This window comes from Zonotrichia albicollis, chromosome 7, assembly GCF_047830755.1.
Source record: "Zonotrichia albicollis isolate bZonAlb1 chromosome 7, bZonAlb1.hap1, whole genome shotgun sequence".
NCBI lineage: Eukaryota > Metazoa > Chordata > Aves > Passeriformes > Passerellidae > Zonotrichia > Zonotrichia albicollis.
This window is the reverse complement of record NC_133825.1, coordinates 10,748,306-10,773,640: the sequence shown is the minus strand read 5'-3', so window position 1 is coordinate 10,773,640 and position 25,335 is coordinate 10,748,306. Positions and strand designations below refer to the sequence as shown.

Below are 25,335 nucleotides of genomic sequence, written 5' to 3'. Positions count from 1 at the left end.
ATAGCAAATATTGAGGAATGTAGTGCAATAGTGATGGCCATCCCTCAGTTATCCAGAGAGACTCATGTCACTTGCAAAATTCCCTCTTTTCCAAAGGTTTTCATTTGCTTTGGCTGTATTTCGTATGGCTGCAGGTCACATTTCCCTTGATTTAAGGAAGTATCTTTGCAGGTTATCTTGGTGGTATATCTTGCTAATTCTGCCCTTGGAGGAATTACACAGTTCTGCAGTCCTTATTACACGCCCTGTTCTAAAAGACTTTGATATTGTTTTCCCTCTCTCTGTGTTTTCACACTTGTTCAACAGGGTTTGCTTTCTAAGAATATTAATCACAATATCCCAAAGGATTAAAAAATGCTTAGGTATTTTTCCCTAAGTTTTTACTAATGAAAAATAATAATAAAAAACTGTATGCATGCTGGATGTAAAATACAAACAGAAATAAACTTGAGAGTTCTCCCAAAAACCTTAAGAAAAAACCCCATGTAATCTATAAAATCCAGAGTATTCATCTACAGTATACAAAAATGGGCATGTTTTAGAAGAGAAAATTTGTGCAACGGTTCTGCATAGAATTCTGTGCTTTCAAGCTTTTTGCCCTTCAGGGGCAGTGCCATTCTCTGAACTGTAATGCTCTGAGCATGTTCTGCTCACCATGGCAGCTTTCTGCTCTCCCCTGGTACAGATCATCCTCCCAACAAAGGGGGAGTGCAGCCACCACAACTCACAGCACCTTCCCACACAGCAAGAACCTGAAGGGGAGAGAGATGGCTTTCACCAGCTGCTGCGGGTTCTGATAGTGCCACCTCAGCAGCTGAAAGCCTGAATTTCTGTGTTTCAGTGTGTTAGTTTATTGAGCCAAATGTTCTGTTATACAGTGGTATGCTCAAGTGTTCCCCGAGTTATTACAGTTAGTCTCTCCCCTCTGTTATGCCCTCCTACCCAAGTGTCCCTCGGGGAATCCCCTCCCTCCTCACCAGATTTTTCCCTGTCTGTCAAGACAACCCAGCCCCTTTGCCCCATCCCTCAGCCCAAACCCTACTCTTTGTTCCAGAAAGTTCCCTGTCCCTCACCCTAAGATCCAATCCCTATCCCAGTGCTCTCTCTTCTCCTTGTTCTGATTTGTTGTAGCCCTCAAAACCACACCCCAAGAGTCCCTTATTGGTTACTATATGGTGTCCACCCCCTGTTTTGAAAGATTATAAAAACCTGTGCACGGGATGCTGGGGGTTTTTTCAACATCTGTTCCCTTTGGGAATTCTCACCTGTAGAACCTTCCCCTTTCTTCTCCTGATGATTTTGCTGCACTTTACACCACAGAAGAGCCTCTTCTGCTTCCTTCACTTGGCCCTCCAGGGGTCTCTACTGCTGGGCATTTGGCCTAGAGGTTCTGGCTCAAGCAAAACCCCAACCTAGCCAGTTCCCTACTCTTGCCATTGTCCCTGGAGCATCACAGAGCTAGCCAGGGCTGCGGAGGGCAGTGACAGTGACCCATGCCCTGGCATGCCACAGCCCCCAGAGCCACACCTGCCAGGCCACAAGCCCCAGCCCTGGTCCCCACTGCGGCCTCAGGGGCTCCTGGGCATCCTCACCCTGGGTGCAAAGGCAGCCTCAGGAGCCCCCAGGGCACTCTGGATCCAGGCTGCAGACACCCTAAAGCCAGCACTGAAAGGGACATGGATGGGGACTGCAGCTGGATCTTCCAGTGCTCACCACTCCTGACTACTCTATAAGTGAGCCCAAAGCTCATGTGCAGCACCTTGAGCACATTGACCCTGCTCGTCCCTCCTGGAACGTGGTGTTCTCACATCCTACACCAGCCCTTTGCAGGGAGTGACCAGCTCCCAGCTGCTCTGCTACCCTGGCCTTACTTTCTCTTTGCCAGCAATGAACTTAACAGATACACTCCTGAGAAACATAGCACAACATTTGCTTCTCAGGAGCTCTTTGGCAAAAAAACTCCACTATTCCCTAGTTTTTGCACAGAGAAGGAGGTCCTGACAAAGCATAAGGCACAGGCAGGGCTCTGGCATACGAATTCCTGAGCCACAGGATTCCACCCATTGTTGTTCCTCGCTGCTTTGCTGATATTTTAGAGCCAGTTCTGGACAGGGGCTGCTGCTGACAGGGTAGGAAAATTTGGAGAAAAAAAGGTGTAGGAGACAACCAAAAAAAAACAAGGGGGGGAAACCCTTAGAAATACAGAGCATAACAGAAGTGCTTTGAGATTGTTCAATAGAAAATGCCACCAGCAGTGAGCAGAGCCCGAGGTTGCTCACTGCCACCCCAGGGGCTCCTCAGTCCCCTGCTGGTTTGTGTCTGATGCAGCCCTGCCTGGAAAGGGCTCCAAGCTCTGGTGCTCCCAGCTTGCTCCAGGCTACATTCTTAGCAGCACTGAAAGAAGAGGTGAAGCCAAGAGCCATTTTCTGGCCTGCCTGCAAACTCTTCTCCTTCAGTGCCACTGCCAGAGATCATCCCTCTGTCAGCTTGGCACTGTGCCTGCTGCATCCTTGTCCCTGTCCCTTGCATCAGCTCCTGCACATCATCACCACTCGCTGTCTCACATCATGAACAGAGAGAGCTGTGTCAGAAGAGCAAGGAGTGTATTTTCTTGGCCTTTCAAACAGACACAAGAAGCATGAGTCCAAATAACTTTGATGTTTGTTCCTGCCCTCTTTTTCGCTAAGTCTTTTCTGCTTTAATGCAAAAGCCTCTTTTCCTACATGGATGGAATGATCTGGAATTGGCAGTTGCCTCAGGCTGTCAGGCACCATTGGAGTTCTCTCTTGTCTCGGATGAGGATTTGGTGAATTTTCCATTGGTCCCTTGGTGGTGTCACCATGGGCTGAGCTCAGCAGCCGACCCTGCTGTCCCCAGGGGAAGCATTGGGACGCCAAGCCCCTCAGGGCTGGAATTCGGGGTTGGGCGGGCTCGGAGCGCCCGGAGCCTGGGCCTGTGAGGAGCTGCTGCTGGCGCTGGCGGAGCTCAATCCGCTGTGCCGAGCAGCCACGGCCACGGAGACACAGGCGGGAGCTGTGGCCGAGGCCGGCAGGCGGCCCGGGCCGGCTCGCAGCTGCGAGGCCGCCGGCAGCCTGTGCCCTGAGGCCGGGGCCGTGCCGGGCGATTTGCGGGCAGGGCTTTTCCGAGCCGGCCGCAATGTGCTGCCTCCCGTGTGGGCCCAGCTGCGGCAGAGGCCGGCGGGAGCGCGGCGGGGCCGGCAGCGGCGGGCAGAGGCCGCAGAGAGCAGCAGCCCAGCCGGGCCCGCTGCGGAGCGGCACGGAGCTGCCGGGCAGCCCTCGGCCGTGTCTGTGCGCACAGGGCAGGAGCAGAGCCCGCAGCAGAGGCAGGAGCCACGGCAGGAGCCGGCCGTAGCGGCAGCTCGCCGTGCCCGGGCCCGCAGCCGCAGCTCTCCCCTGCCGGCCACAGCAGCCGCTCGCCTCCGGGGCTCCGGCGCTTCCCGAAGACGAGGGGCCCGGCCCCCAGCACGCCCTGGAGCCCCGCAGCGAGAGGAGCCGGCGGCGCCGCAAAGGGCAGCGCAGAGGGTGCAGGGTGAGGAGGAGGACATGAGGCTCGCTCTGGGCCGCGCTGGGGCAGCTCTGCTCTCTCGGCCTTCACCTTGAGCCCTTTGCTTCTTTTCCATGAGCCCTGATCGCCGTCCTTGGCCAAGGGCCCCCGCAGCCCTTTGCAGGGCTGCAGGAAAAGCTGCCTCAGTCACAGAATCACGGAATCACTGGCTTAGAAGACAGACACTTTAAAATTATCGAGTCCAACCTATGGCCTAATACCTCAACTAAAGCACGGCACTGAGTGCCACATCCAGTCATGTTTTAAAAGCTTGCAGGGATGGTGAGTCCACCAGCTCCCTGGAGAAGTCTGTCCCAGGAAGAACCAAGATGACGTTGGGGCCTTCTACCCCCTGGTGCTTGGAGCTCTGGAAATTTGTCTTTCTGCTTAGGCAAAGGCCATGGAAGAGGACTGGGAAAAGTAGTCACAAATCAAATAGCCTACAAAGCTATAAATTGATGTGCAAGGAATACAGAAAAGGTAGAAAAGAAAAAAAGGCAAAACCCAAATGGCATCAGCAAAGTCTTGGGCATGAACACATAGCTGCAAAAAGGGTTTTCCCAGCCCTATTTCTTTGTATTTCTGGGAACCAGAGGAATCCTGCTTGAGCCTCTGGGGAGATGGGTTTGGGAGGTAAAAGTTCATTTCTTTTTTCTCCTTGGGGCAGCTCCTGGTGCTAGCATCAGCTGAGCATCTCTCCAGGCTGATGCCTGTTCTGATTGTTGCAGCAAAACAACTGATGGCAGACAGAAGACACTGATGCTTGCAGAGACGTGACTTTTTCCAGTGCCAGCTGGGAGTGGGAGTCAGAAGAAAAACTCCCAAAAGCACAACTCCATTGGAAGATTGCCTTCCTTTTCATTGCGTAAAGAAGCTCTAGATCCACTTGTGAATTGTCAGTTGTTTGTTAAGGACGGGAAGTTCACTTTCATGATTTTTTTTCATGTGCTTTGGAAGTGGATGAGGCTCTTGTTCATTCAGAAACTCCAGAGCAAAGTGCCTTTGGAAGATGGCCTACGTGGCAGTTTTCTCCCAGCCATGGTACTTGCGGATATAAGAAAGCAAGGGCAATAGTACTTGCAGCCAAAACCCAGCAAAGCTTGGCTCAGTCAAAACATCTGGAGGAGATAGAGGCTTCCAGCTGTTCCTAGAAATCAGCAGAGTTCCAGCCAAATGGTTGTGTAAGCAGTAAGTGCAGTCTCTTTACCTGGATCAGGGCCTTGCTCAGCTGAAGAAGCAGAAAGATCAGCAAGGAGCTCCCAAAGGCCCATCACATCATTTTGATTTTGCTCATCTTGTGTAAGTTTGCAACTAAACATGTGTTTACAGTTGAGCTAATGAGAGAAACACATAAGTAAATAGAGGCTTTATGGTGGGGCCATGACATTCCACAAGAGGAAGCACTGGTGTGCATTTCATTGGACCTCTCTAAATCCTATAAAAGTATTGTAGCCCTGATTTAAAATAGGCCGATATGAACCAAAAATGGCTTATGGGGGTTTTTTCTAAGAGTGAGAAAAACTACCCAAAAGGTGTTGTTTTGTGACATTTTAGAATATACTACCTGAAAATTACCAACTGCAATAAATCAAGAGTTTAAAATGGCGTGTTTAGGTATATGAATAATTAAAACCACAAAAATGTGCAGATATGAATGCATGTTTTCATAAAAATCATGAAATTCTAGACAAAAAAAATACATGCCCTGAACTACAATACAAAGGCAGGTAGAAGTGTACTTGAACGATCTCTTTTTAGATTCCTGGAGTTTTTCCTTGTGAAGAGGAGCTAGGGTATTGCTGAAGAAAAGTGGCACCAGCAGGAGGGGGCAGCGTGCCGTGCTCCGTGCAGAGGCTGCCAGGGGCTGCCCGAAGAGTGCCCTGCTGCAGCCAGAGCCTTCCTGGCCTGGGGCCCGGGAGCAAAGGGCCAGGGCAGCCACCTCCTCCCCATCCTGACCCTGCCACCGCTCCCTGCTGCTGCTGCTGCTGCTGCTGCTGCTGAGGGAAAGAGACTCTCCTAAGGCCCCATGAACAAATGCACTTACACAGCCCTGGGGATGCCAGCGAAGGAAACCATGTGTCACATAACGCATGTGTGACCAGAGTCACCAAACACCACCTAAACATGGAATTGTTGCACTTCTCTAGGACAGGCAGAAATTTAAAGAATTAACTGGGGACTTGAGGGCAGAAGAGGCCAGAAGAGGAAAACAACTCTGAGGGGAAAAACCCCACAATATCTGGAGGGGAAAACATCTCCAGCTGCTCAGAATTTGTCAAGGGAACATGTCTCTAATCCTCTCCTGAAAGGGATGCTTTTGATGAGCTTTGCTCCTCCAATGGCCTTGAACCAGAATCAGGAAGCTGCAATTATGTAAATGTTAGATAGATAGATAGATAGATAGATAGATAGATAGATAGATAGATAGATAGACAGATCTCATTACTGAAATCTCTCTTTACTGTCCTGTCTGCTGCTGCACACATCAGAACTTGGTAGCCAGTGCCCTGCTCAACTACAATCCTGAGATTGCTCTCCTGTTGCCTCAAAAAAACACACTCTTGGGGAATCTGGAGTGTGTGCGTCCTTATGGAATGCAATCAGACCCAGAGCATTGCTGGGAACTGCACTCTTTGTGCATCTGTGCTTGGGCAAGTTCTTCTCTTGGACTCGACCACACTGATGGTGCTGAAGTGGCTGGAGTCAGAAATGCAGCCCAGCCCCTTCCAGCTCCTGTGATATCTGAGCACCAGCTGGAATGCAAGGGCATTGATCTCCTGCTCAGTTCCCAAACACAACACACTTTGATTCCCTGGGCTGCAAAAAGGCTCGAGCACTACTAAGCTCAGAGTGATCTCTAAGGCCATACTAGCTGGCCTGGAATGACAACAGCTCCTTGTGCACCAAGGTCCCTGCACAGAATGATGTGTTCTCATGCAAAAACTGTATTCTCCGGAAGTGACACCTTGGAAATTAAAATTCTAGCAGACCCAGTCCCAGTGCTATAAAAGGGCAGAAAATAATGATGAAAAGAGCCTTAGTTGGGAGAAAAAGTAAATGAATAAGCCTCTTCCTCCAACCAAACAAAAAAAACTCAAGGAAAATAGGGGGTAAAGTCGTTTCCAAAAGTGGCTCAAATATTTGGATGCACTGAGGAGATGCTGAAGGTCCCTCACAAGGCTTCTGTTGTCCAGGCTAAAGCTCCCTCAGCCCCTCCTCCCTGGCCTTGTGCTGCACCCCTTGCCCAGCTCCCCTGTCCTTCTGTGCCCACGCTGCAGCCCCTCCATGACTTTCTGCTTCCCAGGGCCCACAGCTGCACACAGCACTCCAGCTGTGGCCGCAGCGCTGCCCAGCACAGGCCACGCTCACTGCCCTGCTCCTGCTGCCCCACTGCTGCTGGCACAGCCACTGTGCCCTTGGCCTTCTTGGCCCCCTAGCCCCACGCTGCCTCATCTTCAGCTGCTCACGGCCGCCAGCCCTGCGTCCTTTTGGCCCACGCAGCTCCCCAGCCACAAAGGTGCCCATTGCACTTCAGATCCAGCAGGCACCATTGCAAGATGGCCTTCCTCTTCCAAGCAACACAAGACAGCAGTCAAGGACTGTCGACGGAAGGAGACCAGGACATCAGTTCATCATCACAGGCCCGATTTTATTGATCAGCACAGCGGGTTAAATACAGTTCGTAATTAACTTCATGCATATTACAAAAGTTTGAGCTCAGGATTGGTTAGTTACATATCAGCAGTTACACCTACTTTTACATTCCTATGGTCCTACTTTTGATACTTTCTACATATTCTTAGGAGATATTCAGGACTAATCTCTACTCCCTTTCTCCATGTTGCAGCAAGGCCACTGATTACAAGCTGCTGACATCTCCTTTCAGCTTGCTGACTGCTGATTTCTCAGCATGACCAGTGGCAATATGTCAGCATGGCCTTTCTCAGCTAACCAACTATTAATAAAGCTCTCCACATTAAAGCTCTCCACATTTCCCCCGTTTTCTTCTTGTGCAAGGAAATTAGCTTGCCAGGTTTTTGCTATTGTACGGCTGACCATGTTTTGAATGCAATTAAAAACACAAGGCAAAATCAGCAAAAACAGTAAAATTACACCCAGAAGTCCTATAGCATAGATCACAAGGTTTCTTAGCCACGGTCCAAGTCCTAAGCTTTTAAGCCATTCGTCGATTCCTAAACCTTCTTCTTCCTTCAGATTGTGAAGTCCCTGTTGTAGTTCTTTTATCTTACTGTGAATGGACACCAAATGGTCAGACAGATTCATGCAACACATTCCCTCAAATTCTTCACATCCATGTCCTTGTGCTAAAAGCAAAAAATCTATGGCAGCTCTATTTTGCAAAACAGCATGGTTAACACTCTGCACATCTGTGGTTAGCATGTCTAGGATTTGTGATGTCTTGTTCAGTTCACTCTTTGCCCAGCACCCTAATTGCTTTGCTAAATTCATAGCCTTATTGGCAGATCCTCCCGGCAAGATAGTTGAAACAACCACCTGTTTGAATGTGCCCCAAAATTGTGGATCTCCTATCGAGCTGCAGTCTAAGTCATGTATGCTACGTCTCTTTCTGTTTGAATTTTGACTCAGCTGCATTAGCAAGGACACATTAGGATGAAACAATGACAGTTTACCCAAATAACAGGGTCCACCCTGTGGTCTAGCTGGTATGCCATTCCACGCCCTGTCTCCGCAAATTAAAAATATTCCCATGGGTAATTTCATTGGTGCAGTGATTTTTGTGCTGTTACATTTACTGTAATGCTGCGGAGAGATTTCACTCACATTCAGGAATGAATCTAGGGTGGCCCATGTTTCTTGTGGTCGGTTTGAAGACTTAAAGCTAAACCATCCACCAGCTGTAGTGTTAGACAAACTGGCGTTTGTACTGCCAAAAAGGTCCAATTCCTCAGGAGGAGAGTGCAAAGCACAGAATACGCTGCATTTCTTTCCTGTAGAGCTTTCCTTAATTGTACCAACAACTCATACAATCGTTTATTATTCACTTCCTTAATTGCTGCTTCCTCTATTCGTTTGGCTACTCCTGCAACATACATAGAGTCTGTAACCACATTTAAAGGTCCCTGTAAGTTGGATACTGCCCATACTACTACCAACAATTCCAAAGTTTGTAAACTATCCGCAGGGTCTGCTGTGATGATTTGATGTTTCCATTGTCCTTTTTCTTGCCAAGTGACAGCAGCACGCCTTGACTTCTTTTCTGCATCTGTAAAGGCTGTAACAGCTCCTTCTATAGGGCATTCTTCTCTCAAGGGTCGAGTAATCCAGTTCCATTCTGTCATCCATTGCAAAACTCTAGGTACTAGTTTGCTGGTATCTACTTTTGCAGATGATGTCAATAATGCTTCCTGTAAATCCTTTGAGTTAATCAGGTACCAGTCCAAGGTTTCTTTTTCCATGGGCAGTCTAATGGTAGCAGGTTCCCTACCATCCACTTCAAGAATTCTGAGACGTCCTTTTTTAATTAATGCAGCCAATTGTTCAATTTTTTAACATATTGTTTTCTTATGCTGTAATGGTGGAGACAACCATTCCAACACCTGTATCTCCCCCGTTTTCTCCTGTTGTTGAGAGAGAGCACCAAGCAGGTGGCAAGGGCTATTCCAGATAGTAAGGTCAATAGGGTGGTCGAGTTGTCGACGAGACACGTACCCCTGTTGTACACAGTCACTGATTTGTTGCAAGGCAAGACGATGCTCCTGTGTCAGGCATACAGGAGTAGTAGGGTCAACACCCTTTAACAAAGGCCGCAGGGTTTCTAACAAATGAAATGATTCGGTATTCCCACAATAGGCTTTAGCCATTGTAAGTCCCCCAGTAATTTCTGTGCATCATGTAGAGTCTTAATGTCCAGTTGTAACTCCAATTTTTGAGGTATCACTTTTTGATCCATCAAAGTCCATCCCAAATATTTCCAAGGCTTTGTAGTTTGAATTTTCTCTGAAGCAATATCAAGTGAATATGAAGCAAGGGTATTTCTAATAATGTCAATCTGCAAAGAGGAAAATGGTTGTTGCTGTGCAAACAAGATATCGTCCATGTAATGATATATTATAGTAGCTGGCCATCTGCGACGTAATGGCTGCAATGCTGCGTCAACATAAAGCTGACATAAAGTCGGGGAATTCCGCATGCCCTGTGGCAAACAAATCCATTCAAATCTTTTATCTGGTTCTCCACGATTTATTGCTGGTAAAGTAAAGGCAAATCTTTTTGCATCATTAGGATGCAGGGCAATGGTGAAGAAACAGTCCCTTAAGTCGATGATTAAGAGTGGCCAGTGTTCTGGAATCATAGCTGGATTAGGAAGACCAGGCTGTAAGGCCCCCATAGGTTCCATTTGATCATTTACAGCCCGTAAATCATGTATTAAACGATATTTCCCTGATTTCTTTTTGATCACAAAAATAGGTGTATTCCAGGGGCTCGTGGAAAGTCGTAAATGTCCCTTTGAATATTGTTCCTCCACTAATTCATGAGCATGCATAAGGCTTTCCCCTTTTAGAGGCCATTGCTTAACCATCACCGGTGTATCTGTTTTCCAGGTGAGTGGAATGGGGAAAATCCAAGCAATGGCAATTACCCCAAAGGGTGCTGATTAGTTAACACCACTCCCAGTTGTGTTAAAATGTCCCTTCCAATTAGGCAGGAGACTGTAGGAGGCAGTTGCACAATTGAAAACACAGCAGATATTTATTGATCCTCAATGGACACAGACAAAGAAGGTGACCTGCTTGCCAATGTAAATCCTCCTACTCCGGTGAGCATGTTTGCTGATGGGAATAGAGGCCAATGCTGTGGCCATGCCTCTGGAGAAATAATGCTGGTATCTGCTCCTGTATCCAATAATCCATAAAGGGTTATGCTTTCATGCCCATAAGTAACTGTGACCTTTTGCTTTGGTCTGTTTTGTAAATCCACAGTTAAAAGTGTAACACCAGTGGAGCCAAAACCTTTTTCATCCCGTGCTTGTTCAGTAAATGGTTGTATTCCAGAGGTCATTTGTGATAGTGGTATCAATTGTGCAATACATTGTCCTTTTGCAATTTTCATTGGAGGATAGAGGGTGTAAGCCATGATTTGTATTTCCCCTGTAAAGTCTGCATCAATAACTTCAGGCAAAACAAATAATCCCAACATAGTTGTAGAAGAGCGTCCTAATAATAATGTTCCACATGTTTGTCCATTTAATATAAGAGGACCCTTTACTCCAGTTGATATTTGCTCCCTGTTGTTGCGGGTTGCAGACAAGAGGTGGCTGCGATGTCGCGGCAGCTGGTGCTGGTGTCTCTGATGTCACGGCAGCTACTTGTGTCTGGGCGCGGCCCCCGTGAAACGCGCTCTGCTGACAGTTTCCCGACCGCCGTCTACAAGCTGTGGTGTTGTGGGAGCTGGATCGGCAGTGAGCCACTTCGGAGAGGAGCAAGGGCAGCTAACACCTGATTCTGACTAGACTCTGCCTGCTTTTGTAACCCCAATCCTAACTCCTTTATAGCATCTACTAGAAATGCCTGCGAAGCAGTTGGCATTAATGCCATTCGCTCTAATGCTTCCTCAATGGTCCAATTTGCTCCCAAAGTAGATAATACCCTTTGGGTTGCTGGATTACTATTTTGAAGGATACACTGCTTCAATATCGCCCCCTTAAAGTAGTCTGCCACACCGGCCCGGTCTATAGCAGCAGCCGCCCTATCGATAAAATTTCCAAATGATTCTTCTCTACCTTGCTTAATACCCATATAAATTGGTAATCCCCCTGGCTCTTTAACCATATCTATTGCTGTACGCACCAATCTCATAGCCTCTCTAAGCTTATCTGGTCCCAATATCATCTGTGCCTCTGTACGCAGAAATGCTCCTAATCCCATAAGTTCATCCACTGTCACTCCATGCAATGGATCTCCCGGAGCCCGTTGTACAGCAACTGACTCATTTACTAATGCTTGCCAATGTGCATTAAACAATAATTGTTGATGCTGAGTAAATATTAAACGCACTATCCCTTTTAAATCATTTGGGCATAAAATCTGAGTGTTAAAGAGATAATCTAACATTTGCTTAACAGGTTCACTTTTTACACCAAACTGACTAACTGTAGAACGTAGCTGAGCTAACAACTTCCAATCTAAGGCAGAATATGCTGCCACATTATGCATTAAATTCCCCTGTGCATCATGTTGTGGTGTATAAGTAACAGGACATGCAAGACTAGAAGCAATTTCTATGGCTTCACCATCTCCTATTTGCATCGCCTCTTTTGCCAAAGCAGACCAAGCTTCCCTCCTTTGTTTAGCCATTTCCCCCCATAGATCACGGTGTGCCCCTGGGATGGGAGCTGGCTCTTTGGAGGTGCTATGCTGCTGGCATTTTAGTGCAGGCGCTGAATTTTCGCATTGGGAAGGCAGTAAAGCAGAGGCTGGCTCGCGCGGGGGAAGCGACCCCCCCGCAGCTGCAACCGGAGTTTGCTCAGGCAAAGCCGGCGCGCGCGGGGGAAGGAGCCCGCCTCCCGCCGAAGCTGAAACCGGAGCACGCTCGAGCAGAGCCGGCTCGCGCGGGGGAAGGGGCCCCCCCGCTGGAGCTGTAACCGGAGCCGGCCTGCCCGGGGGTAGCGGCGGAGGCAAAGCCGGCGGCGGAGGCAGAGCTGGCTTGCTCCCACCCCCACCATCCGACCCGCCTGAAGCCGGCAGTGGAGGCAAAGCTGGCTTGCTTTTACCTCTCCCACCCGGCTCGCCTTCCCCCTCAGACAAGGGAGGCGCAGACGGTTCCGCACTTTCTAAAGGCATGTCCTCAACACCACTATGCTGGGGATTTTTAGGCATAAGTATCTTAGTTACAGAAGGTGCTAAAGGGTCATCCTCACGACCATATCCTATATTCCTCTTATGAGCTTCTGTAGCCCTTTCTGCTGCCTTTCTCTCAGAGACCTGCTGAAGCAATGCATTATACACCACCCGCCATAATTTCCCAAACTTTTTAGCTGATCTATCCCCATCTAACACAGAGTCCATTAACACCTCTCCAAAATTTTTCCACTCTGAAAGCTCATGTACTGTATGTGGGTTAGTAAACATACCTATAGAATGACCATAAGCTAACAACCCCGGTAATTCCTTTTTTAAATCTATCTCTTTTACCCCTCGCTTTTCTAAATATGAGGAGAATAAATCATATGCCGCTTGTCTATCCATACCTATTCAGTGCGCACTGTATGCAGCTCCAGGCTCCGGCGACACGTAGGTGGCTTGAGTCATGGATGTGAACCTCAAGGGTGCTTTTTATAAATAATCCAGTCTTTGTAAATAATCCGGCACCGTCCCGCTGCTAGGACCCCCACCCAACTTCCGGACCGTGGCGAGTTCCCTTTTTTCTTTGTAATCCGAGAAAAAAGGACAGGGGTTCAACGTTGCCGCATCGTTGCCCGCAGCGTTTTTGCCCGCATTCTCCACCATTTGTCGACGGAAGGAGACCAGGACATCAGTTGATCATCACAGGCCTGATTTTATTGATCAGCACAGCGGGTTAAATACAGTTCGTAATTAACTTCATGCATATTGCAAAAGTTTGAGCTCAGGATTGGTTAGTTACATATCAGCAGTTACACCTACTTTTACATTCCTATGGTCCTACTTTTGATACTTTCTACATATTCTTAGGAGATATTCAGGACTAATCTCTACTCCCTTTTTCCATGTTGCAGCAAGGCCACTGATTGCAAGCTGCTGACATCTCCTTTCAGCTTGCTGACTGCTGATTTCTCAGCTTGACCAGTGGCAATATGTCAGCATGGCCTTTCTCAGCTAACCAACTATTAATAAAGCTCTCCACATTAAAGCTCTCCACAAAGGACTTGCAGCTTCACCCCCAGTCTGTCCTCCAATGCACTTACAAAAGCTGCAGACGTCAGTGCAAAATGGATCAGCAGAAACTTGCGCCTTTATGCTGTTTGCAGCTTCTCAAAAGCCAAAAGGCAGTTGGATCAACAGTGACTCTACAAGTGAAGAACGACTCAAGAAAACTGCAGAACACTTCCACAAGCCAAAGACGCCTTTCCAAAAAGGGAAAAGAAACCAACAAAGCTTTTTGACCCTCCAGCACTACTACATGTGCCCTGGCCGTAACACTGCAGAAGCCCAGAGATGGAGCTTCCTTGAGCCAACCAGGCAGAAGCTGAGCTGGAGCCCCCAGCTCTGCACTGCCCCAACAGGACAGGTCAAAGGCCAATTTCTAGCTGTCACTGCCTGCAGGAAATGGCTATGTCCTGCAGGACTCCAGCACTCAGCATCCTTGGCCAGACACAGCAAGTGCTGGCTGCTCAGAAAACTTGCACCTCTGTCTTGCACTAAAGTCAGCACCCCCCACAACAGGCACTTACTCTCTTGGAATGATGAGCAGGCCGTGGTGCAACCATGGCTGGACAAAGGCGGTGGTCGTCTTTCTCATTTTCCTCCTCTCTGGCTTCTTCTGCAATAGCAGAGAGAGCCAGGGGAAAGACGGCTCTTGCTCTTGTCCCCTGTGGCAAGAGAGAATCATAGGGGACAGGCTTTTACCTGGTGCTTATAACCCCATTTCTTCTTGCATCTACAGCCATATCTTCTAAGGAGAGTTCATCTACATTGTTAACAATGGCATTCTATGTCACTCCAATCTCTACCTATGTGCAAAAAGAGTCAAATAGTAGATTGAGAAGGAAACACCATATACAGCAAAAAGAGCAGGAGCAAGATGGTGAATCATTATAGCGCTGTTCTGCAAGTTTGCAGGATGTGCTGCAACACCAGAATAAACAAGGGTTTTGTAAGTGTGCAAGTACCCACCGAAAAATGCTTCAAGCTGGAGGATGCTCCTGCACTGAGCAAGGCCTAGGGCTGCTCTGACACTCAGGCCTTCCATGTACCAAGGCAACCTTCTGATGTCACTACGACAGGGTGGCAACCATGCCCTGACATCACAAAGCAAACGCTCCATGTTGGTCAGTGAATTTATGCATAGCAATAACCAGCCTTTCCTACTGCAAACACAAAAGAGCCTGGGAAGTTCTTCTCTGTCACAAGTAGCACAAATTCCCCTCATGGGCCAAACCCTGTTTTTCAAGGGATCCAAGAGTAACTCCAAGAGTGCCCCAAGCACCCACAGCCTGTACCCCAGCTGAGCACTCAGATGGGACAAAAGCAAAGGAAACCAGACCAAGAAAATGGCCAAAAGCATTGCCCACCTGAGAAATGACCCACCCTTTAACATTTTAAAGATTTAGTAAACCCTTAGAAAGGCCTGAATAAGGAAAGATTGCAACACTGGGAATCTCCATGACTAGCACCCACATGCTCATCTACAAAAGGGATGCTCTGCCTTTTTTTACCCTTAGCCCCTCCCAATGTTTTGTCAGTCAACTCTTTCTCTGCTGTCCGTTGGTGGAGATTATTTTCTTGTATCTTGACTGGAGGTCAGGTGGTGTTACACCCTGCCTGCTGGTCACAAGCCAGCCCTCCCCAAATTCCCTGATTACCAAGGCTATTACAAGGGGGACAGGAAAGAGGACTATGGGAGGACATATTACAATAACAGCACTTTACATTTGAACATAGTATCTATCCGCATAATAGCTATCTCTTAATTGTGAGAGCCAGCTGTTACATTACTCACCTATAATGCACAGAACCAAGAGAGAAGGCACTGTTGGCATAACAGCTGAAATCCTTCCTAACAAATCTCCCCACATTTTTGCACATTTATTGGACATGGCCAGGACTCCTGTGGATTTACATCTCTGCGTTTCTTTCACTTTGGAAGAAGTCAAACTGGCAACGTGTGGGGAAACCAAGGGCTTTGTGGGGGCTGCATTGCTCTGCACACACCCAGGCCACCCGTGGCACAGAGCTTTGGTGCCTAAAAGGATAAACTAGCTGGAAAAGGTGTCATTTTGACCTTTCTTACCTGCTGACAGAAGTTGCCAAACTGAAAGTTTCCAAGCAGGGCCTGATCCCTGCTGCCAGCTCTGGGTTAGAAAGGAGGCATTACTTTATTTCAGTGCTGGGAGCACAGGGAGTAACTTCCCTTAGCCCTGCACACCCAGCAATCTTACCTACCAGTTTTTATCCAGGGAACTAAGACATATTCAATACTTTGCTGAAACTCATAGGCTAAACATTACCTCAAATTTATTGACATATTTCAATCACTTCTCAGAATTTGCTGACATAGAATAGGAGTGTCCTGTAGGTCCCTGCTGGTCGTTGACACAGGTTCAGAAGGAGATCCATGCACAAAAGAACCTAAGATACAGCTGAGCTTGCAAATTTATGCCATTAGTTGCAGTAGCAAATAATACATACCAACCCCTGGATTCCCAAAAATCCGTTGAGCAGAAAAAGGAGATGGAGTGTGGTGCTCGTCAGCAGGGGCAGGTAGCAGGTAGGCAGTGCACTTCCAGGACATCCCCTGGATCAAAACACTGTGCATCTCATCCTTCTCACCCTTCCATCTCAGAACCAGGCCTTGTATCTCCTGCTCAGGAGTGGAATTTTCCCAGTTACAGCATTGGCTCACACATGGCTGGCTGTGAGATGATGGCTCAGGATGACTCCATGACTCTCTGCCACCAAGGGCTCCATTATGCATTGTTCCCCTTTCAGAGCTTGACTGCCCACCGATTGACCAAAACATTGTTTTTCTTTCAAGGATCAAGCTCCCACCTGTTAAACAAGACATTTTTCTTCATTGTCTTGTCAACCTGCTCAAACATGGATCAAATACGGCAGGGCTTCTGGCACGACTCTGGTTCCTGACTCAGTCATTTGGGAAATATTCCCATTCCTCAAATTCTTCTTTGGTGGTCAAGAGCCTCGTAAAAATGCTTTCTTCCCTTTGAATGCATTCCAGCTACCTTCTTAGCAGGAGCACTCTCCTTATTCTCAAGGCCAAGATAGCCACTTGCACACAGTAAGCACTGCAGTGGGAGAATACAGGCTTCAGCACTCCTGTTAAAGCTAAAGGAATTCAAAAGACTATGCCCTGTTTGTTAGACTTAATGCCTCTCCTTCCTATTCTGAGAATCAAACACAAGTGTTTCATCAATACACCCTGCAAGTGCTCTTGCTGAGTGAAGCCACATTGCTGTGTCAATAAAGCAGCTGGGACTCAGTTTCTTCATGCAGGGAAAGCCAATTCTTTATTCACATAACTCATTTTTATACTGTTTTCACAGACTCATGTTCAACTTCAACTGGCTGGTACTTTCCTTGCCACACAATTTATTGCTTAGAAGATTTATTAGTGTGTACATGTTAAGACTCTCTCTTTTTAAGACACACTCTTACTCGGGTGATTACATTTTATTTTCATGGATGCTCATGGGACAGATTTCTTGTTTATTAGAGATGCAAACTGTTTTCTTAGCACAATATCTTGTTGTGCTAACTGCACTCATGACTATTCCCATGGGAAGTTAGTTGGCTGCATGTAGAAGGCGCAACAGGCTAGCTGGGAATTTACCATAGCAAAGCCTGATTTTATAAGGCCTTTCTTTTCTAATAAACCTACCTGTGTGCAACACATTATGACTTTCTTTCAGAAGCTAATGAAGAAAACACAAATTGCCTACTGAAACCCTTCTGCCCCCTTCCAAATCAGTTCACCCCTCAAGCACAAGCCTCAAGCACATCCCCGATGTGCCTCTCTCCCAGCAGCTCAGAGTTGCATTGCACAGCGCTTGCTGTGCACCAGAGAGCACAAAGCAGGCTAACCTGGTGGGCCTGAATATTTCTGCCAAACACTCTGCATCTCACACCTTTGCTCTGGCTCAGTGCAGAACTGCAGGATTGCAGGTGCTTCCTCCCAGAGCTGCGTGAGGCGCTGGCTCCTGCAGATTGGCCCTGCCAAGCTGTCCCTGCCTCACGCTGGCCTCGCTTCCCTGGCACAAGTGCCGGACCTGAAGGAGCTGCCCCGTGCTCCAGCCTGCCGAGCAGCCTGGCTCCCTGCCCCGGTACCCAGAGTGCTGCACACACTGCTGGCCTTTGCCAGGAGTTGCAGGGCAGCTGGCAGAAGAGGAGGAATCCTCAGCCAGCCCAGCGGCCCGCGGCTGCCCTTGGCCTTTCTCTGCTCCTGGGCACACTCCAGACAGCCAATGCCTCCAGGCCGGGCTGTGCCCAGCACGGCTGCGCTTCCCCTCGGCAGCAGCCAGCTGCCACCTGGGCTCTGAGAGCGGAGGATTCGCCCGCTCCCAGCAAGAGGCACCCAGGGCCCGGCTGCTGCCTCTTGCAGTTCCAAGGGCCTCCTTCCAGCCTGCCTCTGCTGGGGCTCAGGCTGCTCCGGCCTCTGCCGGGGCTCTGCTGGGGCTCCAGCCCGGGCAAGGCCGGGCCCGCTCTCACCTCACAGGCGCTGACAGCTCTGCACCACAGGAGACCTTCCCGAGCACCCTCTCTGACTTTTCTGCTTTCTCACTTGAGCAAGGCTCTCCTCTAGCCAAAGAGATTATTGCATTTAGGGATAGAAATCCAAGTAGCAGGAACCCCAATGTTCTTGAATCACAGCTCAATGCCTGAACCTGCACAGGATGTCTTGGCTGCCTCACTCCTCCTTTGGTTTTCCCGCAAATGCCATTGCCCTTTCTGCCTCAACTAGAAATACCACAGCTGTGCCAAAACCAGCCAGTGGGTGGTGTTCCAAAGGCAGTGTGGTCTGGAGAGGATGAATGAAAAAGAGCCTTCCTCACTTGTGAAACCATACAAAAGAAGCCATAGGTGTGACTTAGCACCAATAAAAAACAGGTGGTAATTCAGAAGGAAATGTCGAATTTTCTGAAGGGGTCAGAAGGAGAAGAATCTTCCAAATGAGTGGATGTTTCAGAAACTTTATTTAATTACAGCCCTAATCTATAATCCTATGGTACAAAACTCTTCCATCAACCCTACTCTACAATCCTACTCTAAATTGGTAACAGATAACATCTTGACATGATTGTTATGTTCTTGTCTCCTAGGGTTAGGGTTAAGCTTTGGGTTTGGGTTAGCATTTAAGGTTAGGGTTAGGGTTGAGGGTTAGGGTTCTTCTTCACTGAGTTGATGAGTGGTGCCAGGATGAATGCTGGCTTGGCTGAAGTTTTGTAGATGTTTGTAGAGCACTTATCAATGCCACAGTGTCATGGTTTGACACTGGCGCAATGGCAGTGCCGTCATGAAAATACCTTTCTTCTGTGAGATGTGACTAGGAATAAGCAAAGCAGGCTCTCACTTAGAAATAAAGAAAACTTTATTAACTAAACTACAACTCTAAATAACAAGAAACACACAGGGAAAATGAAAACTTTCTAAAAACTTTTCCTCCTCTCCCCACTAAATTCCAATACATCTATCTCCCAGATCAGCAACTCTTAGTCTATCACCACTTTTTAGATAATAAATTCTCAATTCATCAAGAGGAGAGGAGTCTTTCTTGTGCTATAGGTTTCTTTCGGAAACACTGTTGAAACTTCGTGTGTTCTCATGTCACTCGTGGCACCGCTTGGAGTACATCTGCTGTCGTGACTTCCTCTTTCTATGCTTAGCGCTCCCACCACTGCACATGGACTAGAATTGCATCTAGGGTTGTCTTTTCAAGGATGCTTTGTCTCGCTCCAAAAAGAGCACAGTCTCACCTTTGGGACACCTGTCTCCCCAAAATTTCACCCCCTGGGGCTGAGGGGTACCAACACTGAACCCTCTTGGCTCTGAGCCATTGCCTCCCCCTGGATGCAGTCTCTGTGTCACAAGCAACTTGGTTCTGTCTATGGCTATAACAAGAAGAGTTCAGCTAAGCCACTCCATCATCTCTTCCCACTTCAGATTTTTCTCTCTTCTGCATCTTTCACTTGCCCAGACCTTCACACTTGCACATTTCCTTCTTCCATTTAATCTCTATCTCTCTTTTAGGAAAGGTTAATGTTCTGCAACGTTTTCATTGTCCAAAAAAGGGTTAAAAACTCGGACTCCGACCACCCGAAGATTCTCACAACAGGGCCGGACACCTTATTGCTGCACGCCTCCTTCTCTGCTGCCGGGCTGTGCTGCCAGCACATGATGTCAAATTTCAAGGTGGCATAAGCTCGCACTCTCTCTTTCTGTTGGTGGGGGGATGCTTCCTGGTGCTTCTCCCATCCTTCCATGCCAGGGCCTCTTCACCTCCCATCTCTGTCCAAAGCCCAGCCTACCTCACCCGGCCATATGACTGCCCCTCTCCCACCCAACAGCAGCAGCTGGACAGAGGAGAAATCCGAACTCTTTCCCGGATGAAAACCAAGAGAACTTCCCATGGGAGTTTTCTGGTTTTTAACCCCTGTGTTTGCAGAGGTGTAGGCATTGTCCCCAGTGGCCACACCAGTTGCCAATATTAAAATCCGAACACCTATTGGTGACCACAGCATATCCCTGAAAGCCTACTTCCTCTCAAACCACTACGCACAGCCAGCTCTGTGATGTCACAACCCCCTCAGTGATGTCACCAAATCCTCTCTGTGATGTCATACTGCCATTCTGTAATGTCACAGCACACACTTTGACCTCACAGCCAGCTCTATGATGTCACACAGCCTGCACTGACCTGTCAGAGAATCCCCTCTATGATGGTGTAGCTGCTCAATGACCTCACACAACAAGTTCTGTGATGTCATAGTCCAATCTGTGACCTCACACAACCCACTCTGTGCTGTCACACAGGTCCTTACTGACATCACAGCTGCTCTGTGGCTCTATGACACACCCACAGTGGAGCTGCTGTGACACAGCCCCCTCTGGGACATGCCACAGCCCCTGCCAGTGCTGAGCCCCTGTAAGCTCTGTGTGTGCCCTGCTGGTGTTCCTGAAGGGCCCTGGCAGTGCCCCAGCCCTGCTGGGCTGTGCACAGGAGCTGCTCCTGGCCAGAGCTGTCTCTCTGCAGCGCTGCCCTTGCCAGGAGCTGCCTCTGGGCCAGGAGCCCGGCCCAGCTCAGCAGCACAGACACAGCACAGGGACTTTAATCACCCTCTGGGGCTTTGGTGCTCTTTGCATCAGACCCAGTCCCTCACAGTGTGCCCAAAAACTTCTCAAAAACTCAAAAATAAATTGAAACACAGAAGTTTTCTTGAAGGGTTAATGGGTCCCATTGAAGGACAGGACCGAGAAAGTGTCTGCAGGTTCCAGGTAGAGCAGAACACTGGTGGCAGTGATGACAGGTAGGGACAAGCAAGGGAAAGGTGTCTCTGGTGCTGAGCAAACCTGAGTCTCTGTCCCTGCAGGCTGTCGGCATCCCCCGGCTGCCCCACCTGGCTGGGCCCTTCCTTTGCTGACAGCTCTGCCTCCTGTCTGCCTCTGCCTGCCCACGCAAAGCCTTGGGCTGCTCCAGGCTCCTGCTGGGGACGTGCTGCACCACAGCCCTGCCCTGCCAGGGAAATTCCTTTCTCCTGGTGTTGACTGTGGGCCTCTCCAGCTGCCCTTGGTGCCATTATTTCCTTCTCATGCTTATATCCTCCAGGAAGAAAAGCTCCAGCCTGACATCCCCATTTAATCCTTCCCAGGCTATTCCCTTTCAGTCCTCAGTCTCTACTCCACTGACTCCAGAGCCATCAGCCTCTCCCTGCTGGTTATGTGTTGAGGCCTCCAAACCCCATTCTTGGAGATTTTTGAGTCCTATCCAAGGTCTGTGAAAAGGGAAAAATAGCATTCGAAGTTATTTTAAAATAAATCCTACAGTGACAGAAAACAGGTCAGTATCTTTAAACAGAATGGGGACAAATTAACATTTGTTAGAAGAAGGAAATATTTTACAATAATAAAAGTGGCAGGAAACTGCAGCTGTTTTTCCAGAGAAGTGGATTCCCCATCCCAGGAATTGTCGAAGAGCAGGAGATTTGTGCAACCTGACCCAGTGAAAACCCTCTCATCCCCAGGGACAGAATTCCTGTAGTGTGGGGTCTCTGATGTGCTGGGTGCCCTCACAATGCTTCTGGCCAGAATGTCTGCTGAGGGCAGCCAGGCTGCTGCAGGGGCAGTGACCTCACAGCCATCACCATGGCAGCTCTGTCCCCTGGGCCTAGCTCTGCCCTTTCCTCTGCCCCTGCATTGGCTCTGCTGGCATGAAGAGTTTTGTCATTAATATCTTGTCCCCAAGGTGCTGGGGCCAATGGCTTCCCAGTCAGGCTCCTGGAGCAGAAGTGGCTTTTCAGAGCCCAGCCAGGAATGAGCCCTGAGGCAGCAGCTCTGCAGTGGTGGCCACCAGGCCGGGCTGCCAAGGGAGGCTTCTGGCCATGGCCTGCAAGCAGCTGCTGCTGCCAAGGTGCCTTTGGTGCCTCAGGCTCTCCCTGGCCCAGCTCCCAGCACGGCACTCTGCCCTTGTACCTGAGCCCTTCCCTGTGCTGGGGCTGGCCTGGGGCTTTTCCTGCAGTGGGACCTGCCCTGCTCATGGCACAGGAAAGGCAGTTCCTGCTGGAGCAGGAGGCTCTGCCTGCAATGGGCTCCAAAAACTCCAGCAAGGCCCTGTTTGCAAAGCCTCCAGTGGGAAATGAAGGAGGGGAGTCACACTGCTTTAGGGGTGAATGATACTGAAACCGGCCTGACTTCTCCATCCCAAAGTTCAACATCATCAGAGGGAGCTGAAGCTGTGGCAGAGGTGGAAAAATCCCTAGAGAAAGGAACAACCAAGTGACACCACTGAGAGCTTCTGCAGAGCTGCTGAGCTGGCCCAGCCTGGGCACATCTGACTGACAGGGCAGCACCTCAGACGGGAAAAGTCCCATCCCAAATTTTAATGGCAGCATCTCCTGACATTTCCCTTCTTGAGGGGTGTGGGGATTCCTCCCAGTGGTGGAGACACCCTCAAGGTCACTACTCCAGCCTGAGCCAAAGGGATTTGCCCATGGTCATTGGTCTGGGGGAGTGACATCAATCTCTGCTTAATTACAGGTTTTGCTTAACACAGTTGCTGTGAAATAATTCCTAGTGTCCTATATAATATATTTTACGTCTCTTAAATCCTAGCATAAATATTTCTGATTAAGGCAATTTTGTCTAATCATTGCCATAATAGAGAATACGTATTTATATAAATATATCTGCCCATGACAGGAACCCTGTGAGTGTCTGGGACATCCTGGCTCCTTGGCAGCCTGGGGACTCCTGGGATGTCACTGTGGAGCCCCTGTGAGTGCCTGTGACAGATGGGTGCCTTTGCAGCACAAGGTCCCCTGGGATGTCACCATGGAATGGCTGTGACTGCCTCTGACCACAGGGCTCTTTACCATCCCCAGAAAGCCCTGGGAGGTCTCCATGGGGCCCCTGTCTGTGCCTGTGACATTCCAGCTCTCGAACAGCCAGGAGACTCTTGGAAAGTCCCCAAGGAACCCCTCTGAGGGCCTGTGACAAATCTGATCCTTAGCAGGCAACCATCACCAGCCCCCTGTTGCTATGGTCAGTTTCCATGGCAACCATCCCCAGCCCCCTGTTACTATGCTCAGTCCCTTGGCAGCTCCATGGAGACCCCATGCCAGGGGTGGTTGCCATGGACACCAGCTCAGGCCTGCAGCCAGAGCCCGTTCCCATGGCAACCATTGGCAGCCCCATCCCCAGGTTCATGGGATCCCAGAACCACAGAATTGGCTGAGCTGGGAGGGACCCATCAGGATCCTCCAGTCCAACTGCTGGCCCTGCACAGGACATGCCAACAATGCCAGCCTGGGCCTGGCAGCGCTGTCCAAACGCTGCTGCAGCTCAGAGAGCCCTGGAGCTGGGATCCTTCCCTGGGGAGCCTGGGCAGGGCCCCAGCAGCCTCTGGGCAAAAACCTTTTCCGGAAATCCACCCTGAGCCTGCCCCGACTCAGCTGCAGCCGTTCCCTCCACTCTTGTCCCTGGGCACCAGAGGGAAGAGCTTCCCACAGCCCCAGCCAGGGACCCGCTCCCAAGGCTGTTGCCATGGCCACCAGGGCTGGCACCAGCTGTGATGCTCGGTTTCCACAGGCCGGGGTGCAGGAATGGGATTCCCCAATTTCCTGCCCCCGCTAAAACCGCGCTGCCCTCCCAACTCCCATGGAAAGCACAAAAGGCAAAGATCCCAGGCAGGGATAAGAACAATTTACTGGGAACAGCAATGAGATAAGGAACCAACAGAAACAAAAATGTTATTGATAACAGAAGGGATTAGAAAACCTGTTTACTGTTTATATCAGAGAAAACTAATATATCAACAACAGACTCTTCCTGGCCATGCATTTCCCCTGCTTGAAAAGGACACACTTCTCCTCAGGGAGAGAGAGAGAGTCCCTTTCCTGCCCCTGGCAATGTTCTGAGATGTGAGTGAATGTAATGACACGGCCATGGCCAGCCCCTCATGTTCTTCCATCCCACATCATGTCTTTGGCAAGGGCAGGAAAAGGGACAGGTGTGTTCCCAGCATAGACCACAGAGAAACTGGATCACCAGGGATCTTCCCAAGGTGGGCCCTCTAATGGGGGATGAAGCTGGAGTGGTGCATGAAGCTGTTCCTGCATTTGTAGCATTTGCAGGGCTTCCCTTACTGGTGGCGCTGTTGGTGTCTGGTCAAGTTAGAGCTGGTGGTGAAGCTTTTCCCACACTAGGGACACTCGTAGGGCCTCTCCCCAGTGTGGATGCCCCGGTGCTTGATGAGGTGGGAGTTTTGCTTGAAGCCCTTCCCACACTCAGGGCAGCTGAAGGGCCTCTCCCCAGTGTGAATCCGCTGGTGCTGGAGGAGATTGGAGCTGGTCTGAAACCTCTTCTGACACTGGGGACACTCGTAGGGCCTCTCCCGAGTGTGGATGCGTTGGTGGGTCACAAGGTTGGATCTGTATCTGAAGCCCTTCCCACACTCCCCACACTCATAGGGCCATTCCCCAGTGTGGATGTGTTGATGGATGATCAGGTGGGATCGCCGCCAGAAGCTCTTCCCACACTGCAAGCACTTGTGGGGCTTCTCCCCATCATGAAGCTGCTCATAGGCCACCAGCTCTGAACTCTGGCTGAAGCTCTGTCCACCTTCCTGGCTCAGAGTGGCTCTTTCTTCTTCAGGGCACCCCGGGCTGGGTTTGGAGCCCCTCCTCATGGGGGATGTCTGAGGGTTTTCTCCCCTGTTGGATTCCTGTGCGCTAGAATCCCTCAAAACGGCCTCTTTCACGAGGTTCTGCCATGCAGATTTTTCCTCCCTGATCTCCATCCTCAGTTCCTTCCCTGGGGAAGGAAGGAAAAGGAGAGGATGGGATTTGCCTCCGTGCCACAGGGAAGGGGAAGGAGATCCCTCCAGTACATCCCTGGCAGGACGGGGTTGGCAGCAGGGTTGTCCTGCAGCTGGGGGCTGTGCTGGGCTGGGAGATGGAGCAGAAGAGAGGGGGAAAGGGGCACTGACTTCCTCCTCACCTATCTGGGTGTCCCGGGGCTCCTTCCTCTTCCTCTCAGCCTCCTTTTCCATCCAATGAAGATTTGGGAATGGGAAATCCCGTTCTGGGAAGAAAACAAAGGGTGCACACATTGTCTTTTATACTGGTTTGAAGGCAAACCTGGGGAGGGTCTAAACCAGAATTACAATTTAAAAGAAAATTAAGATCAAGGCAATGATACAGAAACACTGCCTTAGACTGACAGAGTCAGGATATAACCTGACACCCTGTTGTTCAGGGTGATGGCAGCAGTCCCAGTAAATGGTGGTTGCAGTCCTGTTGGGGTGATGAAGGTGATTCTGTCAAAGCAGTGATCCTGTAGAAGGGTCTGGTCTTCCTGTGGAGGT

At 49.4% G+C, this 25,335-nt stretch overlaps 1 protein-coding gene across 1 annotated transcript in view; it reads right to left on the bottom strand.

Moving 5' to 3' along the window:
• LOC102070273 (uncharacterized) overlaps window positions 1-25,335 on the bottom strand; it is a 255,480-nt gene that overhangs the window by 32,582 nt on the left and 197,563 nt on the right. Inside the window, exon 7 of the mRNA XM_074544293.1 lies at window positions 24,180-24,302. Coding sequence (XP_074400394.1) covers window positions 24,180-24,302 — 123 coding nt within the window. The remainder of the gene's footprint in view (window positions 1-24,179; window positions 24,303-25,335) is intronic.